The sequence below is a fragment of the Pristiophorus japonicus genome, chromosome 1 (genome assembly GCF_044704955.1).
Source record: "Pristiophorus japonicus isolate sPriJap1 chromosome 1, sPriJap1.hap1, whole genome shotgun sequence".
Lineage (NCBI taxonomy): Eukaryota > Metazoa > Chordata > Chondrichthyes > Pristiophoridae > Pristiophorus > Pristiophorus japonicus.
In genome coordinates this window covers 169,306,823-169,328,985 of record NC_091977.1, presented here as the reverse complement: position 1 = coordinate 169,328,985, position 22,163 = coordinate 169,306,823, and the positions used below count along the sequence as shown (strand labels likewise).

Below are 22,163 nucleotides of genomic sequence, written 5' to 3'. Positions count from 1 at the left end.
TCCTCCCACTTCCCCATCTTAGTCCGAAGATTATATTAGTGGCTTCCTAGAGGCAGTCAGTCTTAACTTTGCAAAGGCCTTATTCTTGATTAAAGACTTACAAGAAATACCCCTATTTCAGCTTATATGTTTCAAATAATTACATGACTCGGTTACTAAATATGCTTTTTTCGCAAGATACACAGAAACTTTCTTCCTCCTGTTTTGTCTCTTCGCATCACATGCTATTCTCTGACCAAGTGTGAATAACTGTCCTATATCAATTCCTCTACTATCCTTAACCTCAACTTTAAAGTTGTCCAGCACCTTGGTGCAGTTTGGCTCAGCAACATCCTCAGCCCATATGTCCCTACATGCACTATCCACAAACAATAGCTTATTCCTCATTCCCTACTCTTTCTGCTCCAACAGTGACCATTCTTTTAGTTCCAAACAGCCTCTCTAAATTCCTCCATCCTGCCATCTCCCACTTTGCTTTCCGCAGCCTCCTAAAATCTCTTCCCTTCAACTATACTTTTAGTGCTGGATTTGCGCCGACTTTGCGGCCGGGTTTTTTGCCGCGATTTGACCCTTCATGGCGAAAACCCGGTTGGTGGGATCTTTGGGCACCTTTTTGCGGCGGCGCTTCCACATACCGCTGGGGAGAGGTGCGCCGACGTGAAACGCCGCAGATTGCATTACTATCGTATTTTCGGCACTCTCCGCCACGCCCAGAATACCAACAGGTCAAACCTGTCGTTGCAGCCCTGCCAGCAGCGGTAAGTATGAAGACCTGCAAAAAAGGTAAGCTAAAGTTCAAGGGCCTGAGTTTGGTCATACCTAAGCTCCGCCCATTTACCGTCGAAAAGACCGCTAAGAACCTGACGGTGCTTTGGGCAGAAGTTTGGTGAAAGAAATGGGACAAAAAACGCCCAGCGGAAAAAATGGGCATCATACGGCAATTCTGGATGGCAGCGAGTGGTAGGTTGGCTTCTGGGCAGCAAATGCGATCCACGGCGAAGTATTGCCGAGGCTAGAATTGGGCCCAGGGAGGGGGGGAAAACGCACAAAAAAAAACGGAACAAATAAACAACAAAACCTTCAGAAGACCCTGCCAAACAAAATCGTTGCAAAAGAAATAAAGCAAAACATATCACTAACCTTTTCTTGCAGGTCTTCATACTTACCATTCAGGTAAGACCTGTTTCCACGCGGTGATCTTTTCTCCTGCTGGAGCGGAGGACCGTTTGTATGAATCTCGGGCGGGAGGACTTTTATCGGCGTTGCAGCCGGCGCACGCCAGCAGACGATCCCCAGCGATCTTTTCAAACCGTCATCGTGAGGGCCTCACCAAACTCGCATGAAAGGGAGAGCGGCGACAAAACAGGGAGACCGCCGAGAAAACTCGGCAGCAGCCGGCGGTTGACCAAATTCAGGCCATTTATTTTTTAATTATTTTTCAGCGATTTAGTAGGTAAGGGTTTTGAGAATGTTTTATGCAATTCCCCCCACCCCCCCACCCTCTTTCGCAGTGCTACCGGCCCTGAACTAAAGTTGCCAAAACTCGTGCAACGCTGACTTTACCGAAGCGCCCCATAAAGGCCTAAATTTAGGCCTAAAAACGGTAACTTTAGCGTAAAACTACCGTTTTCAGTGACAACCGAAAATCTAGCCCAAAGTCTAACTACTTTTGGTCCAACCTTCAACACTTTTGTTTTTCATTCTGCACAATGTTAATTTTTTCGCTCCACCCCATGAATTGCTCTGAAACACCTCTTGTATGTGAGGAGAGCTTAGAACTATAAGTTGTTGTTGAAGGCTGTTTTGTAAATGACTTGAGGTAACAAGCAGGAATGAATTGAGGTGACTCACCAATAATTTTGCGCTTCCTCCTGCTTGGAACATATTGGTACTCACCCATAACTGAAATTAGGAACTCACTGACTGCTTTACTAAATTGGTACACTGACCCACCATAGCTGCCAGAATAATAACTTTGATGATTATTTTATCTGGACCTTTCTATTTGTCTCTTAAAAAAGCTGTAAGTTGCTTTACAGGTATATCTCAGTGCTTCTTAGTATTTAAAGTACTTGATCAAATGATGTTCCAAATGACCAAAATATGGCCCCAACTTACAACCAGAATAGTACCATAACTTAAATTTCATAAACAATGGTTAAAATGAATCACATAGTCATAAAGAAAAGCATGGTCACCACTGAGTTTGAACATAACTAAAGCAACATTATATTGAAAGTTTTATAACAGCTCAATTACATTGGGCTAAGTTCCTCAGTGATGTTCCCTCAATCTCCTTTTCTTAAAAGGGAGAGAAAAATAAAGCACTCCTTTCTGGGAGAGTTCACAGAATCATAGAAATTTCATCACCATCATAGACAGTGTATCGAATGAGGATGACTTGCTTCCACATGAGTTCACAGATGTTTCAATGAAGGACCCGATATTCCAGTCCTGAACTCCAATTGAAGGGGTGGAAGATGCCTGTGCATGGACCGTTGCACATCAGGCACCACACGGGCTTGACAACACAGGAGGCCATTTTGGCCCATTGTGTCTGCGCCAGCCGACAAAGAGCTATCCAGCCTATCCACTTGCCAGCTCTTGGTCTGTAGCCTTGTAGGTTACAGCACTTCAAGTGCACATCCAAGTAAGTTTTAAAAGTGTTGAGGGTTTCTGCTTCTACCACCCTTTCAGGCACTGAGATCCATACCCCCATCACCCTCTGGGTGAAAAAAAATCCCCTCAAATCCCCTTTAAACCTCCTATCAATTACTTTACATTTGTGCCCCTGATTGTTGACCCCTCTACTAAGGGAAATAGGTCCTTCCTATCCACTCTATCTAGCCCCCTCATAATTTTATACACTTCAATATCACCCCTCGGCCTCCTCTGTTCCAAAGAAAACAAACGCAGCCTATCCAAATCTTTCCTCATAGCTAAAATTCTCCAGTCCAGGCAACATCCTTGTAAATCTTCTCTGTACCCTCTCTAGTGCAATCACATCCTTCCTACAATGTGGTGACCAGAACTGCACGCAGAACTCCAGCTGTGGCCTAACTAGTGTTTTATACAGTTCAAGCATAACCTCCCTGCTCTTGTATTCTATGCCTCGACTAATAAAGACAAGTATTCCATATGCCTTTTTAACCACCTTATCTACCTGGCCTGCTACCTTCAGGGATCTGTGGACATGCACTCCAAGGTCCATTTGTTCCTCTACACTTCTCAGCCCCCTACCAGTTAATTTCTATTTCTCTTGCCTTGTTAACCCTCTCCAAATGCATTACCTCACATTTCCAGATCGAATTCCATTTACCATTGTTCTCAAGTCTACAGCTTTCTTCTTCATTATCAACCACACAGCCAATTTTTGTATCATCTACAAACTTCTTAATCATTATCCCTACATTCAAGTCTAAATCATTGATATATACCACAAAAAGCAAGTTGTGGAACATCTTCGAGGGAAAGCCTGTCCTGTTCGTAAATACTCCCAAATACTGAACACAAAAGGCCTAGCAAAGGCAAGTTTGAAAGTATTTTTTGGGGGGGACCCAGAAGAGCACGAATACTCCTGGTGCCATAAAAATAACCTGGGCCGGAGCTTAAAATTGCAGCCATCTCTTCGCCACAAGTACAGGCAATTAGCCAGTGTGCTCTGCCAGTTGGTGCACCAAAAGTCAAGACCGACCCTTATATTTTTTTTAAAAAGATACCCAAATCCTTCCATGTTGAAATAGTCAAAAATCCTGAAACATGGTAGGGCCATTATAGGAAGTATCACTAGCCTTCACCTTGTCTAAGCTAGGTCACACAGTAAAAGGATTAAGTGAGATAAGTCAAATAAAAATTGAATCATTAGTTTTGAAGGATTTTTAATTTATTTGTGCACCTGCACCAGAAATAAAATATACAATGGCCTGTACTTTGTCGTCAGTGGCGAGGCAATGGCATTCGCCATTGACCCGGAAGTAAGCTTCCCAAAAACATCTCGTGATCTCTGTGGCGAGAGGTTCAGCTTTTCCAACCTTCAGTTGAGATCGGTGTAAGTTAATGGGAATACCCTAGTGCAAACTGCTGTGATGTCAACAAGCTGTCTAAGCAGCCAATCACAATGCAGAATTCACACAGACCAGGAACTAGGAAGTGAAGAAGCTCCTTTTATTCTAATTTTTTTTTTTACAAATGTTAGAGAGAGCAAAACAAGGATTGTAGCTCTCCCATGGGGAAAAGATAAACCTGAAATAAAGATGAACAAACTTCTAAAAGAAAAGAATATTTTTTGAAACTTAAAAAAAATTATAATTATTAAAATGGATACATTTGACACTCCACAAAGTTAACATTAGTTTTTCAGGGCCATAACATTTGTTTAGCAGTTAATACACTGTTAAAACCCCTAGTTATACCTAATCTAAAAGGGTTTAACTTTTAAACAGTGATATTACGGTGGACAAGCCAAAGTTTTTGTCACTTTCACTGATTGCTGGCTATGTGGGCAGGAGTGGAAGGCCACAGCTCAGCCAGTGTCAGAACTTCAGGATTTCCACGTTAGGATGCGCATGCGCTAAATCCTGAAGTTGCAGTCAGTTTCAAAGGGGTACTGTATTAATAGTGAATGCATAATCTACCGCAAATTCCGGGCCAATGTGTATTCACAGAGAATAAGTTAAGAGAAGAAATAAGAAAAACAAACTTACCTTTGAGGGCAGGAACGTAATTTTTTGAATTTTTAATTATCTGTTTGTACTCTGTGACTGCCTCTGCGTACTTGCCAAGAATTTGTTTGATCGCTGCTATCTTGTAAATGTTGTACACGGAGTGTGGATTCAGTTCACTGGCTTTTGTGAAGGCCTTTAAGGCAGCAGTGTAACCTCCTCTACTGAGATAAGCCTCCCCTAAACATTCCCAGCAATTTGAGTCTTTCGGGTCTGCTCTCAAAGCTGCTTGTAAACTTGGAAAAAAAGGACAGATCATTAACTTTGGTATTATAACCAAATGTAGCCTTCAATGCATAGAATACAGTCACAGAACAACACTGTCATTAGATCTGTTCTTCCCAAAGCTATTTTCCTGCTACTGTAAAAATCTCAATCCCTCAGAGATGGAGGCGAAAATAGATTCACTGAGTAATCTTTAACCCAAATAATATACTATACCACTAAGTCACAGACCTGATTGAGGATTTAACACTATGAATACATATAAAGCCAAAAATGTTAAAACCTTTTCCTAGCTGTGACTCAATGTCTACAACAATCTGTATGTTTTTAGTTTTCTGTCTGTACAATATTTTTAGTTTTATTGTTCATCCCTCTCAATGGCATTTGGAAGATGGTGACTAAATTCTGAGGTAGCTCATGCATCCATCAACTATTTAAATATCCTTCAGAAATGGAGAAAAATAAACAATGGTTAAAATGAGGTACGAGTCTTACTATAATTATAAAGGGCCCTGGTGAGACCACACCTGGAATATTGTGTACAGTTTTAGTCTCCTAACTTAAGGAAGGATATACTTGCTATAAAGGGAGTATAGTGAAGGTTCATCAGACTGATTCCTGGGATGGGGAAGTTGTCCTATGATGAGAGATTGAGTAGACTAGGCCTATATTCTTTAGAGTTTAGAAGAATGAGAGGTGATCTCATTGAAACATACAAAATTCTTAAAGAGCCTGATAGAGTAGATGTAGGGAGGATGTTTCCCCTGGCTGAGGAGTCTAGAACCAGGGCTCACAGTCTCTGAATAAAGGAGCTGCCATTTAGGACTGAGATAAGGAGAAATTTCTTCACTGAGGATGATGAATCTTTGGAATTCTCTACGCTGGAGGGCTGTGGAGGTTCAGTCATTGAGTATATTCAAGACAAAGATCGATAGATTTTTGAATATGAAATCAAAGGATATGGGGATAGTGCAGGAAAGTGGAATTGAGGTAGAAGATCAGCCATGATCTTATTGAATGGCGGAGCAGGCTCGAGGGGCCGAATGGCCTACTCATGCTCCTATTTCTCATGTTCTTAACCTGCTTAAATGCCTGTTTCATCCTCCCTCACTTCTAACAATTATGAGGAGCTCATGGATAACCAACAAATAGAGATCATCTGCTCACCTGCCTCTGCTGATTTTCTCCTTCCTCGTCCATCTCACCAGGGCACCCATGCTAGACCTGTACCTCCTCCATTTCTCACATCTCCCTCTATGTCCTCTCTCAGCTCCTCTCATACAGGAGACCCACCATCCCATTTGCTACCTTAATCCCTTTCTAATGAAACTGCTAACCATCCATTGCTCAAACATATAGCAAATCTTACTCCGCAACAGCCTGGGAATTCTGGTTGACTTTCATGTAATAAAGTCCTCGTCTAAGCCAAGCCCATTTGGCTGCCCCAGCACTTGACTGATCAGTCACTGTTCTCAGAATTGCAAGAGCAGTTTCCTAGAAGAAAAAAAAAATAAATATGAAAAGTTTTCCAATGTTTTGCTAAACAGAATCACTACTAGTATGTGATGAGCCATGTAATGGACCTGTAATAACAAACAAGAATCAGGCAAAAACCTCTACTTCAATTCCACCAATTATCTCGATTTTCTCCCATTTAAGGCTCCCTAATATTGGCCTGGTGTCTTCCATCATTCAGACAAAAAGGATTAACATCTCGGTTTCAGGCTTATTCAGTTATGATCAATGCCATTCTACAACTGGTCACCGTTCAGAGTAAGCTTTAACATTTGCAAACTGCCATACTGGGCTAATTTGGCAATGCAGCAAGTTAAAACCTTGGCCTGTATTTAGCAGTCAGCGGTGAAGGACCAATGCTTGCTGTTCACCTTGTTGACAGCCGGCCACAAAATTCTTGCAGGCTTTTGAGCAGAGAATTGCTCTAATCTGGTATCTGATCCAGCATGACGCTTTCTACAGAGCATCTGTGAGCTGGTCAAGCAACAGTGAGGCTCTTCAACAAATCAGACTGAAGAATCCTCACTGAGACACGTAGAGTTTAAACCAGAAAGTATAAAGTAGGAAGTATCTATTACATTTAAACCATGCACAGAAAGTGAAATAAAGATTGCGAAAGGAAGGAGGGATTGAGAGAGACAAGAAACAGATAAAGTAAATAAATATTTTAATTTAAAAAAAATCTCCAACACTAATTAACTTCTGAGGGAATGAGATTCCACACTTGTAAAATTAAGTTTTCAGAGCCAGAGAGATTGTTTGGCAGTAATTATCACTTATTGTGCCATTAAAAATTCACTTACTCCTGAATGTACCCGTCCTAACTTTTTCTGTCGTGTTTAGTGGGAACCTAATGGGCAACTACCCCAACTTCACGCCGTTGCACGTATTTCAATGCCGAGTCTATTGGCGAGGTTCTGTTATAGCGCAGCCTGTGGAGGAACAGGATAACTCTGACCGCAATTTCCGAACTTCCGCGTACACTCCGGAAGTTGCTGTCTGATTTACTCCGTAAGAACGGTGAGCATTGAAGGCTTTACCGTTAATATTAATGCAAAATCCGAGCTAATGTCCTTTGCATCTGGTATTGTTTCAAATCCAGTCCAGACGAAGAAAATAAGACAGAGTCTTTCTGTAAAATTATTTTGGGTGTCTCAATCCAGTTTCTACAGGACAAAAACTACCAACAATTCACCACATTGACAGTCCTGCAGAGAGGCATCTCGGAAGAGCAATGTAGAAAAATAAAGGTATCACACTGGTGCACACGGGAAAAGATCTTATGAAGTTTGGGGATACAGTAACATAGTCTGGGCTATGTTATACAATCTTTATCCGATCAATGTTAGTGACATATAGAAACAGACCTTCCCTTTTCTTCTTTCCTCCCTTCCCCCACCCCCACACTTGCTTAAAAACCAGTTACATCTCTAACTTTTTACAGTTCTGACATCGACCTGAAATGTTATCTCGGTTTCTCTCTCCACAGATGACGCCTGACCTGAGTATTTCCAGTATTTTCTATTTGTATTAAAGAACTTGTTGCACTATGGGTTTATGTAGGGCATTGGTCCCACAAATACTGGATTACTGCTATCAGCTGTGCCATTATTAGAAGATACTGAGTGCACATCCGGCTATTTTGTCACAACAGGGAAATAAAGCAACAGTGACAGTCACCCTATAACATTCACACAGTTCCATGCAGGGATACAATAAGGAAGGAAGAGGAGGAAAAAGAAAAAGTACCTTTAAAAATAGTTGCTTGTCATAACTCCTTTATGACCGTCCTTAAAACCCATCTCTGACTAAGCTTTTGATCACCCTTCTTAATCTCCTTTAGTTCAGCGTTCATTTTTTGACTATGTCCCTATGAAGCACTTTGGTTTTTTTTTTCTATGTTAAAAGCACTATATAAATGCAAGTTTAATGTCAACACCTATTTAATGTCAACATTTTTCTGACAAAACTAAACATACAAAAATTACAATATGGGTAAATATAGAAGTTTTAACAATAAGAGCTCCCCTGGTTAATGCAACATGTGTAATACAGACTAGAAAGGTGACCAGTTTAATCCCTGGGGTCTGCGGAGTTAACTGATGTCAACTGGAGTGGCAGTAGTGATATTAAGCTCAGCCTCAGCAGATTGTTTAAAGGGTGGGGAGGGAGGAAAAACAAAAATCAGCTACAGTTCAAGTGTCTGATCATTATCCAGTGACCCAGCTGGAAGTGGACACGATGGAATATCAGGTTAGGACAGGATATCTCTCAGCTGTAATGCTCTCACGTTGAACAGCTGACTAACACTCACTGTCTATACTTACAAAGGATGGTTGTTTGGGAAAAAAAAACACCTTTATTGAAGTAGCATCTTATCATGTGTTTCAGGATATCCCAAAGCATTTCAAAATTAATGCATTACTTTAGAGTGTAGTCACTGTTAATATGCAGATACTTGAATCATACCAGATTAAAATAATGCTGTTTACAAATTAAAAAAATGAAAAAATGTTTAAAACAAATTACATTGCATTTCTTACCACTAAGACTTTCCAACTAATTTACTTTTTGAAATGTAGTTTTTTTTGTAGGCAAATGCAGCAGCCAATTTATGCACAGCAAAGTCCTACAAACAACAACTTGTATTTATATAGCACCTTTAATGTAGTGAAACGTCCCAAGGCGCTTCACAGGAGTATTATGAGACAAAGAATTTGACACTGAGCCACATAAGGAGAAATTAGGGCAGGTGACTGAAAGCTTAGTCAAAGAGGCAGGTTTTAAGAAGTGTCTCAAAGGAGGAAAGAGAGGTAGAGAGACAGAGAGGTTTAGGCAGGGAATTCCAGAGCGTAGGGCCTAGGCAACTGAAGGCACAGCCACCGATGGTTGAGTGATTATAATCAGGGATGCTCAAGAGGGCAAAATTAGAGGAGAGCAGAACTTTTACATCACCTGAGCAGGCAGACAGGGCCTTGCTTCAACATCTCATCCAAAAGACTGCATCTTTGACTCCCTCAGCACTACAATGAGATGTCAGCCGAGATTATGTTCACAAGTCCTGGAATGGAACTTAAACCCATAACCTTCAAAACAGAGTCAAAAATGCTACTGCTAAGCCAGGCTGATACATTTAGTGTGGAGTACTGTGATCCAAGAAACCAATTTACAATTCTAACTTTTAGTTTCAATCACAAATCCTTGAGCAGTGAAAGGTATTCTGAAAAAATAAGGTAAGCATGGTTAGTACCATATCTCCAAGTTCAACACTGAGATCAACTGCTGCTGCTCCTGCTTCTTCATCACTGTTGTTTAATTCAAAGGCTTTTTTGTAGCAGCCTCGGGCTCTGCTTTTATCTTGTACTATGTCTCGATAGTAGTGGCCCAAGTAGCAGAATGTTCTTCCATTGTATGTGTCCAACTTGGCAGCCTGCAGTTGGGAAAAAAAGTTTTAAGATAAGTAAGTCTGTATCCAAGTCAGAAGTGAAACTGGCAACAGTTTGAAACAAAAAACTTGGTTTACGTCATCAAAATGGTAATTTTCTTCAAGATTTTGAAGGCACGATTAGGTAGTATTAAACATACTAACAGAGACTGAAGGATAAGCAAGTTGATAGATGGATTACAACTGTGTGTTTTCATTCATCCTCAATTTCTCTGTATAATACATTTGTTTGAATGTTATTACTTGCATGAAATAGCCTGTCCATAGATCTGGGACCGGCTCTCTTCCCTGCGCACAAGGCAGAGGAAAAACGGGTGGTGAATTGGGATGCTTAACTGGACATAAATACTGTGGCAACAAGAGCAGGTCAGAGGCTGGGTATTCTGCAGTGAGTGACTCACCTCCTGACTCCCCAAAGCCTGTCCACTATCTACAAAGCACAAGTAGAGAGTGTGATGGAAAACTCTCCACTTGCCTGGATGATTGCAGCTCCAACACTCAAGCTCGATGCTATCCAGGACAAAGCAGCCCGCCTGATTGGCACCCCACCCGCCATCTTAAACATTCACTGCCTCCACCACCAGCACACTGTGGCTGTAGTGTGTACCATCTACAAAATGCACTGCAGCAACTCTCTAAGGCTTCTTCGGCAGCACCTCCCAAACTCCTGACCTCGACAACCTAGAAGGACAAGGGCATCAGGTGCATGGGAACACCATCACCTCCAAGTTCCCCTCCAAGTTACACAAGATCCTGACTTGGAAATATATCGCCGTTCCTTCAACGTCACTGGGTCAAAATCCTGGAACTTCCTCCCTAACAGCACTGTGGGAGTACCTTCACCTCATGGACTGCAGCGGTTCAAGAAGGCGGCTCACCACCACCTTTTCAAAAGCAATTAGAAATGGAAAATAAATGTTGGCTTTGCCAGCAACACCCACATGAATGAATAAAAATGTAGATTTCTGGGTAGAGTAGTGGAGACGAATTACTTAACGAGCAGCAGAATAACAAAATTGGAAGGGATTGCAGAGTCATCTTTAAGTGATGAGATAAGATGGATTAAATGGCATTCCTCTGTATCTATCTACACACATTAGATGCTGGAGGAAGATCGTTCAACGTGATTAGGTGTGTTCTTAATGGGTCAGGTAACACATTATCTATACATTATTATCAGCATGGATTGAAACAAGTACATACAGGTGCAGTGTTGAGAATCCGGAACCCTCGGACCGAGGCCGTTCCGGATTCCGGGCTTACAATCGTCTTTCTGATGTCATGAATCCGGAAACACCAGATCCCAGGTTCGGGTGTTTCCGGATTTCGGAACGTCAGAAGGGGGTGGGGGGGGGCGGGCCCCGCCGCGGAGGTGGTGTCCGGGCGGGCCCCGCCGCGGAGGTGGTGTCCGGGCGGGCCCTGCCGCGGAGGAGGCCCCGAGGTAGGGGCAGTGGCGGCGAACGAGGCTAGATGAGTGGCAGTGAGGTAAGGCCAGCGTCGGCAAGAGGCAAGGCGAGCGGGGCGACAAGTGGGGCAAGGCCAGAAGTCAGGCAGCGGGTGGAGCCCCGAGGTCGACGGGTCCGGATTCTGGAATATTTTACGGATTCCTGACAACCTTGCCACCGATCGGTCTGGAATCCGGATTCCGGAACATTCTGGATTCCGGAACTCTGGATTTTTGACGCTGCACCTGTATTTATCTGTAGAATTTGTACATTGTATAAAAGATCACTGTGGTTTCACAAACCTTTAACAAATGTGTAGCAGTTTTAGTTTTGTCTTTTCTCATTTCCTCCCCCATGAACCAGTAAGTTAATCCAAGGTAGTAGTAATATTCTCCACAGTCTGCTTTTATTTTGACAGCTTTCTGGAAACTGTAGGGATACAAGTCAAAATGTTATTCGGCTTTATTTTTCCAAAGAGGAAATAATTAGCAACCACTAACTGTAGTAATTCCCTTACAACTGATGCAGTAGCTACTACTTTATATTGAGTTTGAGTCTGCATGGAGTAGTTTGCTTTCGCCACCTGGTGGCGCCAATAGAGGATGTCATGTTCCTTCCCATCACATCAAATTTTAAAATTCTGGGCAATTTTGTCATGCAGTTGATTTCACGATTTTTTTAAGTCACCAGATCAGACAGCAATGAAAGAGCATTTTGGAAACGTTACCATGTCAGCGATTTAGCTTCACCTTGAGCCAAAATAGTGATAAATCATTGGTGCATAATACTGCACAAGGGCAAATTTTATATTAATCATCTGAACTCAGATGGTTTTACATTACTTGTAAATGTGTTATTTTCAACTGTCTTTAGTAATAGTATGTATATGGCTACTAGAAATGAAAAATGGTAGGCAGATCACAACATTCAACTTCAAAATCCATTGAAAACCCATCAACTATCTTTATGACATTTTTACATTAAACATACTTGCAGATGGTAGTGTGACATAGGGTTTTTTGATGTTAAAGTTTTAGCTGAGGTTAGCAACCATTAACTATAGTTGATACTTTATATTGAGTTTGTGTCTGCATGGACTGGTTTGCTTTTGCCACTTGGTGGCGCCAATCAGCAAGCTAAGGTTCTGAGCCTCAAGTGTTGGCAAAGAAATGTGAAAAAGATAGAGGAAATGTGATAGTAAAGTAAAATTTTGCTGCTGTACAGGTCACTTGGAGCTGTCAGTTTCCCACCAAGCTCCCTGTCCATCCTCAGATTCCACTTTTGCTCAAGGTCTGTATCCCTGCTCAGAGTGAGTGCTTGGCTTGTCCTTCTCACCAATCTCGCCGGCACCTTGCCTCCTCAACCGTGCAGGTCTCTTCCTACTCCTTCCCTCCACCACCAAACGTGAGACTGTGAACTCCCCTTCACACCCTTCTGCTGTATTTACGTTCAGGCTTCATGGCAACAACTGGTCTCCCTCCCAAGAATCTTTTAGGCCGCAATTTATTCTTGCCATGAATGGAACAAACTACCTTTAGATTATACTTCTCCTTTTCGCGTACAAGTCGATCCCCTAAAATTTCAAATTCCTGTCGACATGAATGCACTCCATCCCTGAATCGACTGCTGCTTCGCCCTTATTCCTGCACATATAACATCTATCCCCACCTCAGCATGCTCAATGAAAACCTGGTGGTTGGGAAGGGCAGATCTATCAGCAGAGAAAATGGGCCGCCTTCCTCCCGCACCCTCCCCACCCACCCAGCTGAGATTGTTTTCCTGCCTTTCCACCACCCCCCATCCATTTTAACTATGAGGAAAGATTGGATAAGCTGGGGTTGTTTTCTTTGGAACAGAAGAGGCTGAGGGGAGTCTTGATTGAGGTGTATAAAATTATGAGGGGCCGAGATAGAGAGGGATAGGAAGGACCTATTTCCCTTAGAGAGGTCAATAACAAGGGGCATAGATTTAAAGTAATTGGTAAAAGGATTAAAGGGGATTTGAGGAGAACTTTTTTCACTCAGAGGCTGGTTGGGGTCTGGAAATCACTGCCTGAAAGGGTGGTAGAGGCAGAAACCCTCACCGCATTTAAAAATACCTAGATATGCACTTGAACTGCTGTAACCTACAGGGCTATTATGGTCCAAGAGCTGGAAAGTGGATTAGGCTGGATCAGCCGGCAGACAGAATGTTCAAACAGACTGCCAATATTCACTTTCCAGATTCTTTCTGTGGGTAAATTTCTGTGCGGTAAATTTCTATGATTCGATGATCCTCTTGACAGTCTCCCTCTCCTCCCCGGTTCCAATTATGCTCCCGTCCACTAAATTGTTTGACCTGAATAATGTACTTGATCTTGACTCCCCATGTATAACACCACAGGAGATCAACTGGTGGATGAGTGAACAATGGTGCGCTACTGAACCATTGATCTGGACGTTCCCAGGTTTGATCTCTGGGCTGAGCTACCCATTCTCAGATTGAGAAAATGGATGGGCAAAACAAATCGGGGTCCGCACTATTGACTCTCATATAATGAATGACCTTGGTTGCAACCACGTGTAGATGTCAGGCAAGAACAAGACTGGCCTTAGCTGGAAGACCACTCATGTTCAAACAGACTGCCAATATTCATTATCCAGATTCACAAAGGAAAGATGGCTATTTGAGTGAGGTATCAAAATGCTACTGGCATCAATGGTACAGTGCAGTCTGCACTCCTGTAGAAGAGAGACAACTGCAGAAGTGGGGAGAGGTGAGGAGGTGGAAGGGAAATTAAATTCAGTAGTGCCCCCTTTATAAAAAATTGCCATTAGCAATACAAGCTTCATAACTATTCTGCTTTTAATGCTTTTGGTTTGCTAACCTTAGTAAGATTTTTTATAATTCAGATCTAGCTAATTCTCTAAATTGAAAAATTAAACCCACATCTTCACTACATGGAACTTTTCTTTTTAACATCAAACTTATCATACATAATTCTGTTAAGAAAAAAGTACCTTAGTTGTTGTTTGTAAGCACAAGGTGAGCTCAAAGTTAAATGACCTTTCTTACCTTTGTTCTGCCTGCATATAATTTTTTTGGATATAATTAATAAGGCCTTGGAGTTCCCATGTCTCAGCCAGATCAGGATAAGAATCGGTAAGATCTGTTGCAATCTATCAGGTGAATGGAGGAAAAATTACTTAATCTTTCAGCAAAGATTCAAAATTCTGCTGATTATCTGTAATATAATTGGATTGTTACTGATGGGAAGAAACATCAGCAAAAACACCAAGATCTCAATTATATATACATCATTTTACTATAATTTTAATTTTAGTGCTGCAATTCTTTCCCCACCTATTTACTAGGAATAAAATGCTAGTATTTAAAACAGCAGGCTGCAGTTACATTCGCAAAATGAAAATAATGTTGGAACATTAACTTCATGCACATTTACATTTCATTACTTAGCAATTTGAAGTACAAACCAACCTGAGATGCTTGTTTCATCATACCCTTGTTCAAATAAGCTTGTCCTTTCATGGCAAGTCGTACTGGTTCATTGGTGTTAGGAAGCTGGAAAGGTAGCAACATCCACCGTATTACACAAAGATAATTGATTGTTTCTAACCTATCTGGAACATATCAATTCCTACTCTGGACAAAGTAACTCTTGCTCAATTGGTAGATTCATTGGACTAGAAATTCGGCGATTTTGTGACCGGGTTTTTGGTGCTATTTCGCCTTTTTTGGCGAAAACTCAGTTGGCGGAAAATTCGGCGACGTTTTGCGGTGGCGGATTTCAAATACTGCTGGTGAGAGGAGCGCCACCATGCAAGACCCGAAATAGCGTTTCCGCAAAAAATTTGGCTCGGTGCACACCCATATTTTGCTCAAAAAAGACCGACATGTAAAAAGCTGCATTGCAGCCCTTGGAGCAGTGGTAAGTATGAAGACCTGCAAAAAAGGTAAGTTAAAGTTTTTATTTGTTTTAATTCTTTTGCAGCTATTTGATACATAAGTGTCTTGTAAATGTTTTGAGAATTTTTTTTGTTTGCTTTTTCCAATTTATTTATTTATTTAATTTATTTAGGTGTTTTCCCGCCCTCCCAAGGGCCCAACTCGCAGCGGTATTGACCTCGGACTAAAGTTGGCGAGGATCGCCGTTTGTGCCGTGATTTCTCATGCAATGCCGATTTTTACCGTTGCGCAAATTGAAGCTTGAATTTCCGGCCCGATAGCGACAGCGAAGCGATAACGGTAATTTTGGCGAAAAAATTCTGTTATCGCTGAGAACCGAATTTCTAGCCCATTGATTTATTTCTGAGTTCATACAAAGTAGCAGAATCAACTCAAAGTGATTATAAAACCTCCCTTAAGTATGTGAACTAAAAGGAGATATTAGCAGTAAGTGGAACATATTAGTCTAACACTAAATTCTGCTGTTTAATGTTAAGTGCAACAGATGATCAGGATTCAGCAGCACTATGATCACACACAACCATGACACCTCATCATGTGTTCATGGCAACGCGCAAGTTTATAAAAGAGCAATATATTAAACCAAAAGGTTGACAGTTTCTGAAAAATTTAAAATTACAATATTTTTGGCAAATAAACTGTAGAAATCCAGTTAGAAGAACATAAGAAATAGGAGCAGGAGTAGGCCACCATTTAATAAGATCGTGGCTGATCTGATCATGGACTCGGCTCTACTTCCCTGCCCGCTCCCCATAACCCTTTATTCCATTATCGCTCAAAAATCTGTCCATCTCCGCCTTAAATATATTCAATGACCCAGCCTCCACCGCTCTCTGGGGCAGATAATTCCATAGATTTACAACCCTTCGAGAGAAGAAATTCCTCCTCATCTAAATTTTAAATGGGCAGCCCCTTATTCTGAGACTATGACCCCTAGTTTTAGTTTCCCCAATGAGTGGAAATATCCTCTCTGCATCCACCTTGTCAAGCCCTCTCATTATCTTTTGTTTTAATAAGATCACCTCTCATGCTTCTAAACTCCAATGAGTATAAACCCAACCTACTCGACCTATCTTCATAAGTCAACCCCCACATCTCTGGAATCAACCGAGTGAACCTTCTCTGAACAGCCTCCAATGCAAGTATATCCTTCGTTAAATACCGAGACCAAAACTGTATGCAGTACTCCAGGTGTGGCCTCACCAATACCCTGTACAGTTGTAGCAGGACTTCTCTGCTTTTATACTCTATCCCCTTTGCAATAAAGGCCAACCTTCCATTTGCCTTCCTGATTACTTGCTGTACCTGCATACTAGCTTTTTTTGTTTCATGCACAAGGACCCCCAGGTCTCTCTGTACTGCAGCACTTTGCAATTTTTCTCCATTAAAATTATAATTTGATTTTCAATTTTTTCTGCTAAAATGGATAGCCTGACATTTTCTCACATTAAACTCCATCTGCCAAATTTTTGCCCACTCACTTAGCCTGTCTATATCCCTTTGTAGATTGTGAAGAGGACACAACCAAATTGCTTTCCCACCCATCTTTGTATCATCAGCAAACTTGGCTACATTACACGGTCCCTTCATCCAAGTCATTAATATAGATTGTAAATAGTTGAGGCCCCAGCACCGATCCCTGCGGCACCCCACTAGTTACTGTTTGCCAACTGGAAAATGACCCATTTATCCTGACTCTCTGTTTCCTGTTAGTTAGCCAATCCTCTATCCATTCTAATAGATTACACCCAACCCCATGAATTTTTATCTTGTGCGGTAACCTTTTATGTGGCACCTTATCAAATGCCTTCTGGAAATCCAAATACACCACACCCACTGGTTCCCCGTTATCCACCCTGCTCGTTACATCCTCAAAGAACTCCAGCAAATTTGTCAAACATGATTTTTCTTTCATAAAACCATGCTGACTCTGCTTGATTGAATTATGCTTTTCCAAATGACCCGCTGCTGCTTCCTTAATAATGGACTGCAGCATTTTCCCAACGACAGATGTTAGGCTAACTGGTCTATAGTTTCCTGCTTTTTGTCTGCCTCCTTTTTTTAAATAGGGGCGTTACATTTGCGATTTTCCAATCCACTGGGACCGCCCCAGAGTCCATGGAATTTTGGTAGATTACAACCAATGCATCCACTATCTTTGCAGCCCCTTCTTTTAAGACCCGAGGATGCAAGCCATCAGGTCCAGGGGACTTGTCCACATTTAGTCCCATTATTTTACTGAGTACTACATCTTTAGTGATAGTGACTGTATTAAGTTCCTCCCTCCCTATAGCCCCGAAGACCGATACAAAATATTTGTTCAACGTCTCTGCCATTTCCCTGTTTTCCATTATTAATTCCCCAGTCTCATTGTCTACGGGACCAACATTTACTTGAGCACTTTTTTCCTTTTTATGTACCTGTAAAGACTTTTACTATCTGTTTTTATATTTCGTGCTGGTTTACTTTCATAATCTATCTTCCCTCTATATTATTTTTTTAGTCGTTCTTTGCTGGCTTTTAAAAGTTTCCTAATCCTCTGGCCTCCCACTGGTCTTGGCCACATTGTATGCCCTTGTTTTCAATTTGATAACTTCCCTTATTTCCTTAGTTAGCCACGGATGGTTATCCCTTCTCTTAGTCTTTCCTTCTCATTGATATATATTTTTGTTGCGAGTTATGAAATATCTCCTTAAATATCTGCCACTGCTCATTAACAGTCCCATACTTTAATCTATTTTCCCAGTCCACTTTAGCCAAATCTGCCCTCATACCTTTGTAGTCTCTCTTATTTAAGCTTAGGACACTGGTTTGAGATCCAACTTTCTCACCCTCCAACTGAATTTGAAATTCAACCATGTTATGGTCACTCATTCCTGGAGGATCCTTTAATACGGGATCATTTATTAATCCTGTCTCATCACAGTACCAGATCTAAGATAGCCTACTTTCTGGTTGGTTCTGCAACGTATTGTTCAAGGAAACTATCCTGGATACACTCTATGTAAACATAGAAAATAGGTGCAGAAGTAGGCCATTCGGCCCTTCGAGCCTGCATCACCATTCAATATGATCATAGCTGATCATGCAACTTCCTGCTTTCTCTCCATACCCTTGATCCCTTTAGCCGGAAGGGCCACATCTAACTCCCTTTTGAATATATGTAACGAACTGGCCTCAACAACTTTCTGTGGTAGAGAACTCCACAGGTTCACAATTCTCTGAGTGAAGAAGTTTCTCCTCATCTCGGTCCTAAATGTGACCCCTGGTTCTGGACTTCCCAACATCGGGAACATTCTTCCTGCATCTAACCTGTCCAATCCCATCAGAATTTTATATGTTTCTATGAGATCCCCTCTCATTCTTCTAAAGTCCAGTGAATATAAGCCTAGTCGATCCAGTCTTTCTTCATATGTCAGTCCTGCCATCCTGGGAATCAGTCTGGTGAACCTTCGCTGCACTCCCTCAATAGCAAGAATGTCCTTCCTCAGATTAGGAGACCAAAACTGTACACAATATTCCAGGTGAGGCCTCACGAAGGCCCTGTACAACTGCAGTAAGACCTCCCTGCTCCTATACTCAAATCCTCTCGCTATGAAGGCCAACATGCCATTTGCCTTCTTCACCGCCTGCTGTACCTACATGCCAACTTTCAATGACTAATGAACCATGACGCCCAGGTCTCGTTGCACCTCCTCTTTTCCTAATTTGTTACCATTCAGATAATATTCTGTCTTCTTGTTTTTGCCACCAAAGTGGATAATCTCACATTTATCTACATTATACTGCATCTGCCATGCATTTGCCCACTCACCTAACCTGTCCAAGTCACCCTGCAGCCTCTTAGCATCCTCCTCACAGCTCACACTGCCACCCAGCTTAGTGTCATCTGCAAACTTGGAGATATTATATTCAATTCCTTCATCTAAGTCATTAATGTATATTGTAAATAACTGGGGTCCCAGCACTGAACCTTGCGGTACCCCACTAGTCACTGCCTGCCATTCTGAAAAGGGCCCATTTATTCCTACTCTTTACTTCCTGTCTGCCAACCAGTTCTCTATCCACGTCAATACATTATCCCCAATACCATGTGCTTTAATTTTCCACACTAATTTCTTGTGTGGGACCTTGTCAAAAGCCTTTTGAAAGTCCAAAAACACCACAGCCATTGGTTCTCCCTTGTCCACCCTACTATTTACATCCTCAAAAAATTTTAGAAGATTTGTCAAGCATGATTTCCCTTTCATAAATCCATGCTGACTTGGACTCTTCCTCAAGGCTACCCTGGCCAATTTGCTTTGTCCAATCAATATGAAAGTTAAAATATGAAGTACTACATCAAGCGATCCACTGGGTAAGTAATCAGATTCATCCCCACCTCCACACCAGTAATCATCTGCAAAACTTGTAGATGCAATTTATATTAACGATAATAGTAAAAGCTTAAGGACGTCACATTGGGAACAGCGCAGGACTTTCTGTCAGAGTGTCATACCTGTTCTAAGATGTCAAAGGCTTCCTTTGCATTATTTGGGCCACCAGATCGGACCATAGCTTCTGCTTGCAAATGAAGCAACTTGTATTTTTGCTGAATGTTACCATCATGAACACTGCTTTCCAACCATTTCAGACCTACAAGCATGAATCACAACCAAGAGAAACTGAAAACTCAAGGGAATTTCAGCTCCTAATTTGTCTCCAGTGAATATATATACAAAAGTCTTAATATTGGATCAACAAATTTACAGCTGGAACTTAATGAGATCATTTCGAACCAGAAACACAAGAGGCTGGATTTTCCGCTCCTGGCCGCCTCCGTTCTCGCTTCCAGTTTTCGGGGCCAGTTTCGGCAGGATGTGGAGCATTACCGTCCAGAAGAGGCGAACTGGTGTGCAACGCCCCTGGTTGTGACACCGGATCGATTTTTGCTTCATACCCAACCTGTAGCACTGCATAGAGTGACATGCTGGGACCGCTTGTGAAAACGGGTGGTCTAAGCTATAGTTGCTGCAGAGAGGTAAATAATGTCGACCTCAGGTAAGTGTGATTTTTTTTTGAGATTTATGTGATGGAGGCGTGAAGTATTTTTTTGGAAATGTTTTTGGTGTTTTTTTTCCACCCCAGACCTCTCAGAGCACTCCGAGGCCCGTTCTTTAGCTCAGGATTTTCGCATGCGAAGCCGCCAAGCGTCCCAAGAAAGGTGTGCAACGCCTCCCTTAGTGCTCTGCCCCACACTCGGGGCCCAGCTGCCCAATTTTGCAGACCGAGGCATAAAAGTTTTCTAGGTGGTATCAGGACTGCCCCGCCGCCATTAAATTCCCGAAATCTTAAGCCAAAAATCCAGCCCCAAGGAGTGTAATGAATTTTATTTGTCTCTGTACACATAGGTAGTGCAATGTCATGGCGCACCAATATGTTGAACTCTAGAATTTTAGGATGTGGCTTACTACTCAGTATCATCCACTTGCATATTGGAGACACTAGGTGTTTCCTTTTAGGATTGGAGAGTGAAGAAATGGTGATGGGTGGTGGGGGGCAAGGAGGAGATGACACTGGCGGTTAATCCCATGCAGCTTCTAGAGGCCAGTATTGTGGCTCTGGTGGCGACAGGTCACCTGCTGCCTTCTTGACTACGGTTAAAGCGTGAAATAAATAATCTAACTAGTACAAATAAACAGGATATAAAGATTGTAAGAGTACATTGTGATAAATATATTTTTTTAACTGAACAGAACAGTACCAACACACCAATAACTTTAAACACTGCTTAAATTAAAACACACTTTAAGATACAAGTCAAAAAAGTTACAGAAATATTGAACCTATCTACTCATCATCTAATAGGTTTTTAAATCTACATTGAATGAGTGGCTTTGAGCAAGCTGAATACACCATGGGATATGATGGAACAATGACTCAGGTCAAGTTTCAATTTCCTGAGGGAAGTTTTCAACAAATATTGTTTTATACATCACATTATAAAGTAACATGAACCACCAGAATAACGGTATAGTTAATGGATTTTCTCAGACTACAAATAATTCTTATTACTAATCAATTCATTTTAGATCTCCAAAAATTGTACAGGTGTGACGTCTGAAATCCGGAAACCTCGCGACCGAGGCGGTTCCGGATATTTCCGGATTTCGGAACGCCTTTTCCTGGGCCAAGGAAGGTGGGTAGGGGAGATCGGTCGGGCCGCAGCGGGGGTGGGGGTGGAGGAGGGGAGGGGGCGGGGATGGAGGTCGGGCCCTGGGGAAGAGGTGCTGTTCTTTGAACTTGTGTTGAGCTTCATTGGAACAGTCTAGGAGCCCGAGGACGGAGATATCAGAATGGGAATGGAGAATTATAATGACAGGCGACCGGAAGCTCAGGCTGAACGGAGGTATTCCGCAAAGCAGTCACCCATTCTACACTTGATCTCCCCAATGTAGAGGAGACCACATCGTGAGCAGCGAATACAGTACACTAAATTGAAAGAAGTACAAGTAAATCGCTGTTTCACCTGGAAGGAGTATTTGGGAAGGGAAGAGGTAAAAGGGCAGGTGTTGCATCTCCTGCGCTTGCATGGGAAGGTGCCATGGGAAGGGGAGGGGGTGCTGGGGTGACTGCAGAATGATCCCTCCCCCGCCCCCCCCACCCCCGTCCCCTTGAGCCTATGCTTTTTCTCTTTGTCTCCAATGGCAGCTGGTCATTATTCCATCATTCACACCCTATCGAGATTAACCGTTTTCTAACTCCGGCCATTACCATTTCAATTCGGCCCATCATTCCTTGGTGTGTCTCTAATCACTCCTGCCTTCCACCCTATCACAGACCTTCCCTTTTGTTTGTTATTCCTCT

At 42.1% G+C, this 22,163-nt stretch overlaps 1 protein-coding gene across 1 annotated transcript in view; it reads right to left on the bottom strand.

The window, feature by feature from the left end:
* Positions 1-22,163, bottom strand: part of skic3 (SKI3 subunit of superkiller complex) — a 148,878-nt gene that overhangs the window by 76,237 nt on the left and 50,478 nt on the right. The window contains exons 11-17 of the mRNA XM_070884850.1: positions 19,816-19,952; positions 14,829-14,912; positions 14,406-14,509; positions 11,654-11,780; positions 9,712-9,891; positions 6,316-6,440; positions 4,704-4,957 (exon numbers count right to left, since the gene is read on the bottom strand). Coding sequence (XP_070740951.1) covers positions 4,704-4,957; positions 6,316-6,440; positions 9,712-9,891; positions 11,654-11,780; positions 14,406-14,509; positions 14,829-14,912; positions 19,816-19,952 — 1,011 coding nt within the window. The remainder of the gene's footprint in view (positions 1-4,703; positions 4,958-6,315; positions 6,441-9,711; positions 9,892-11,653; positions 11,781-14,405; positions 14,510-14,828; positions 14,913-19,815; positions 19,953-22,163) is intronic.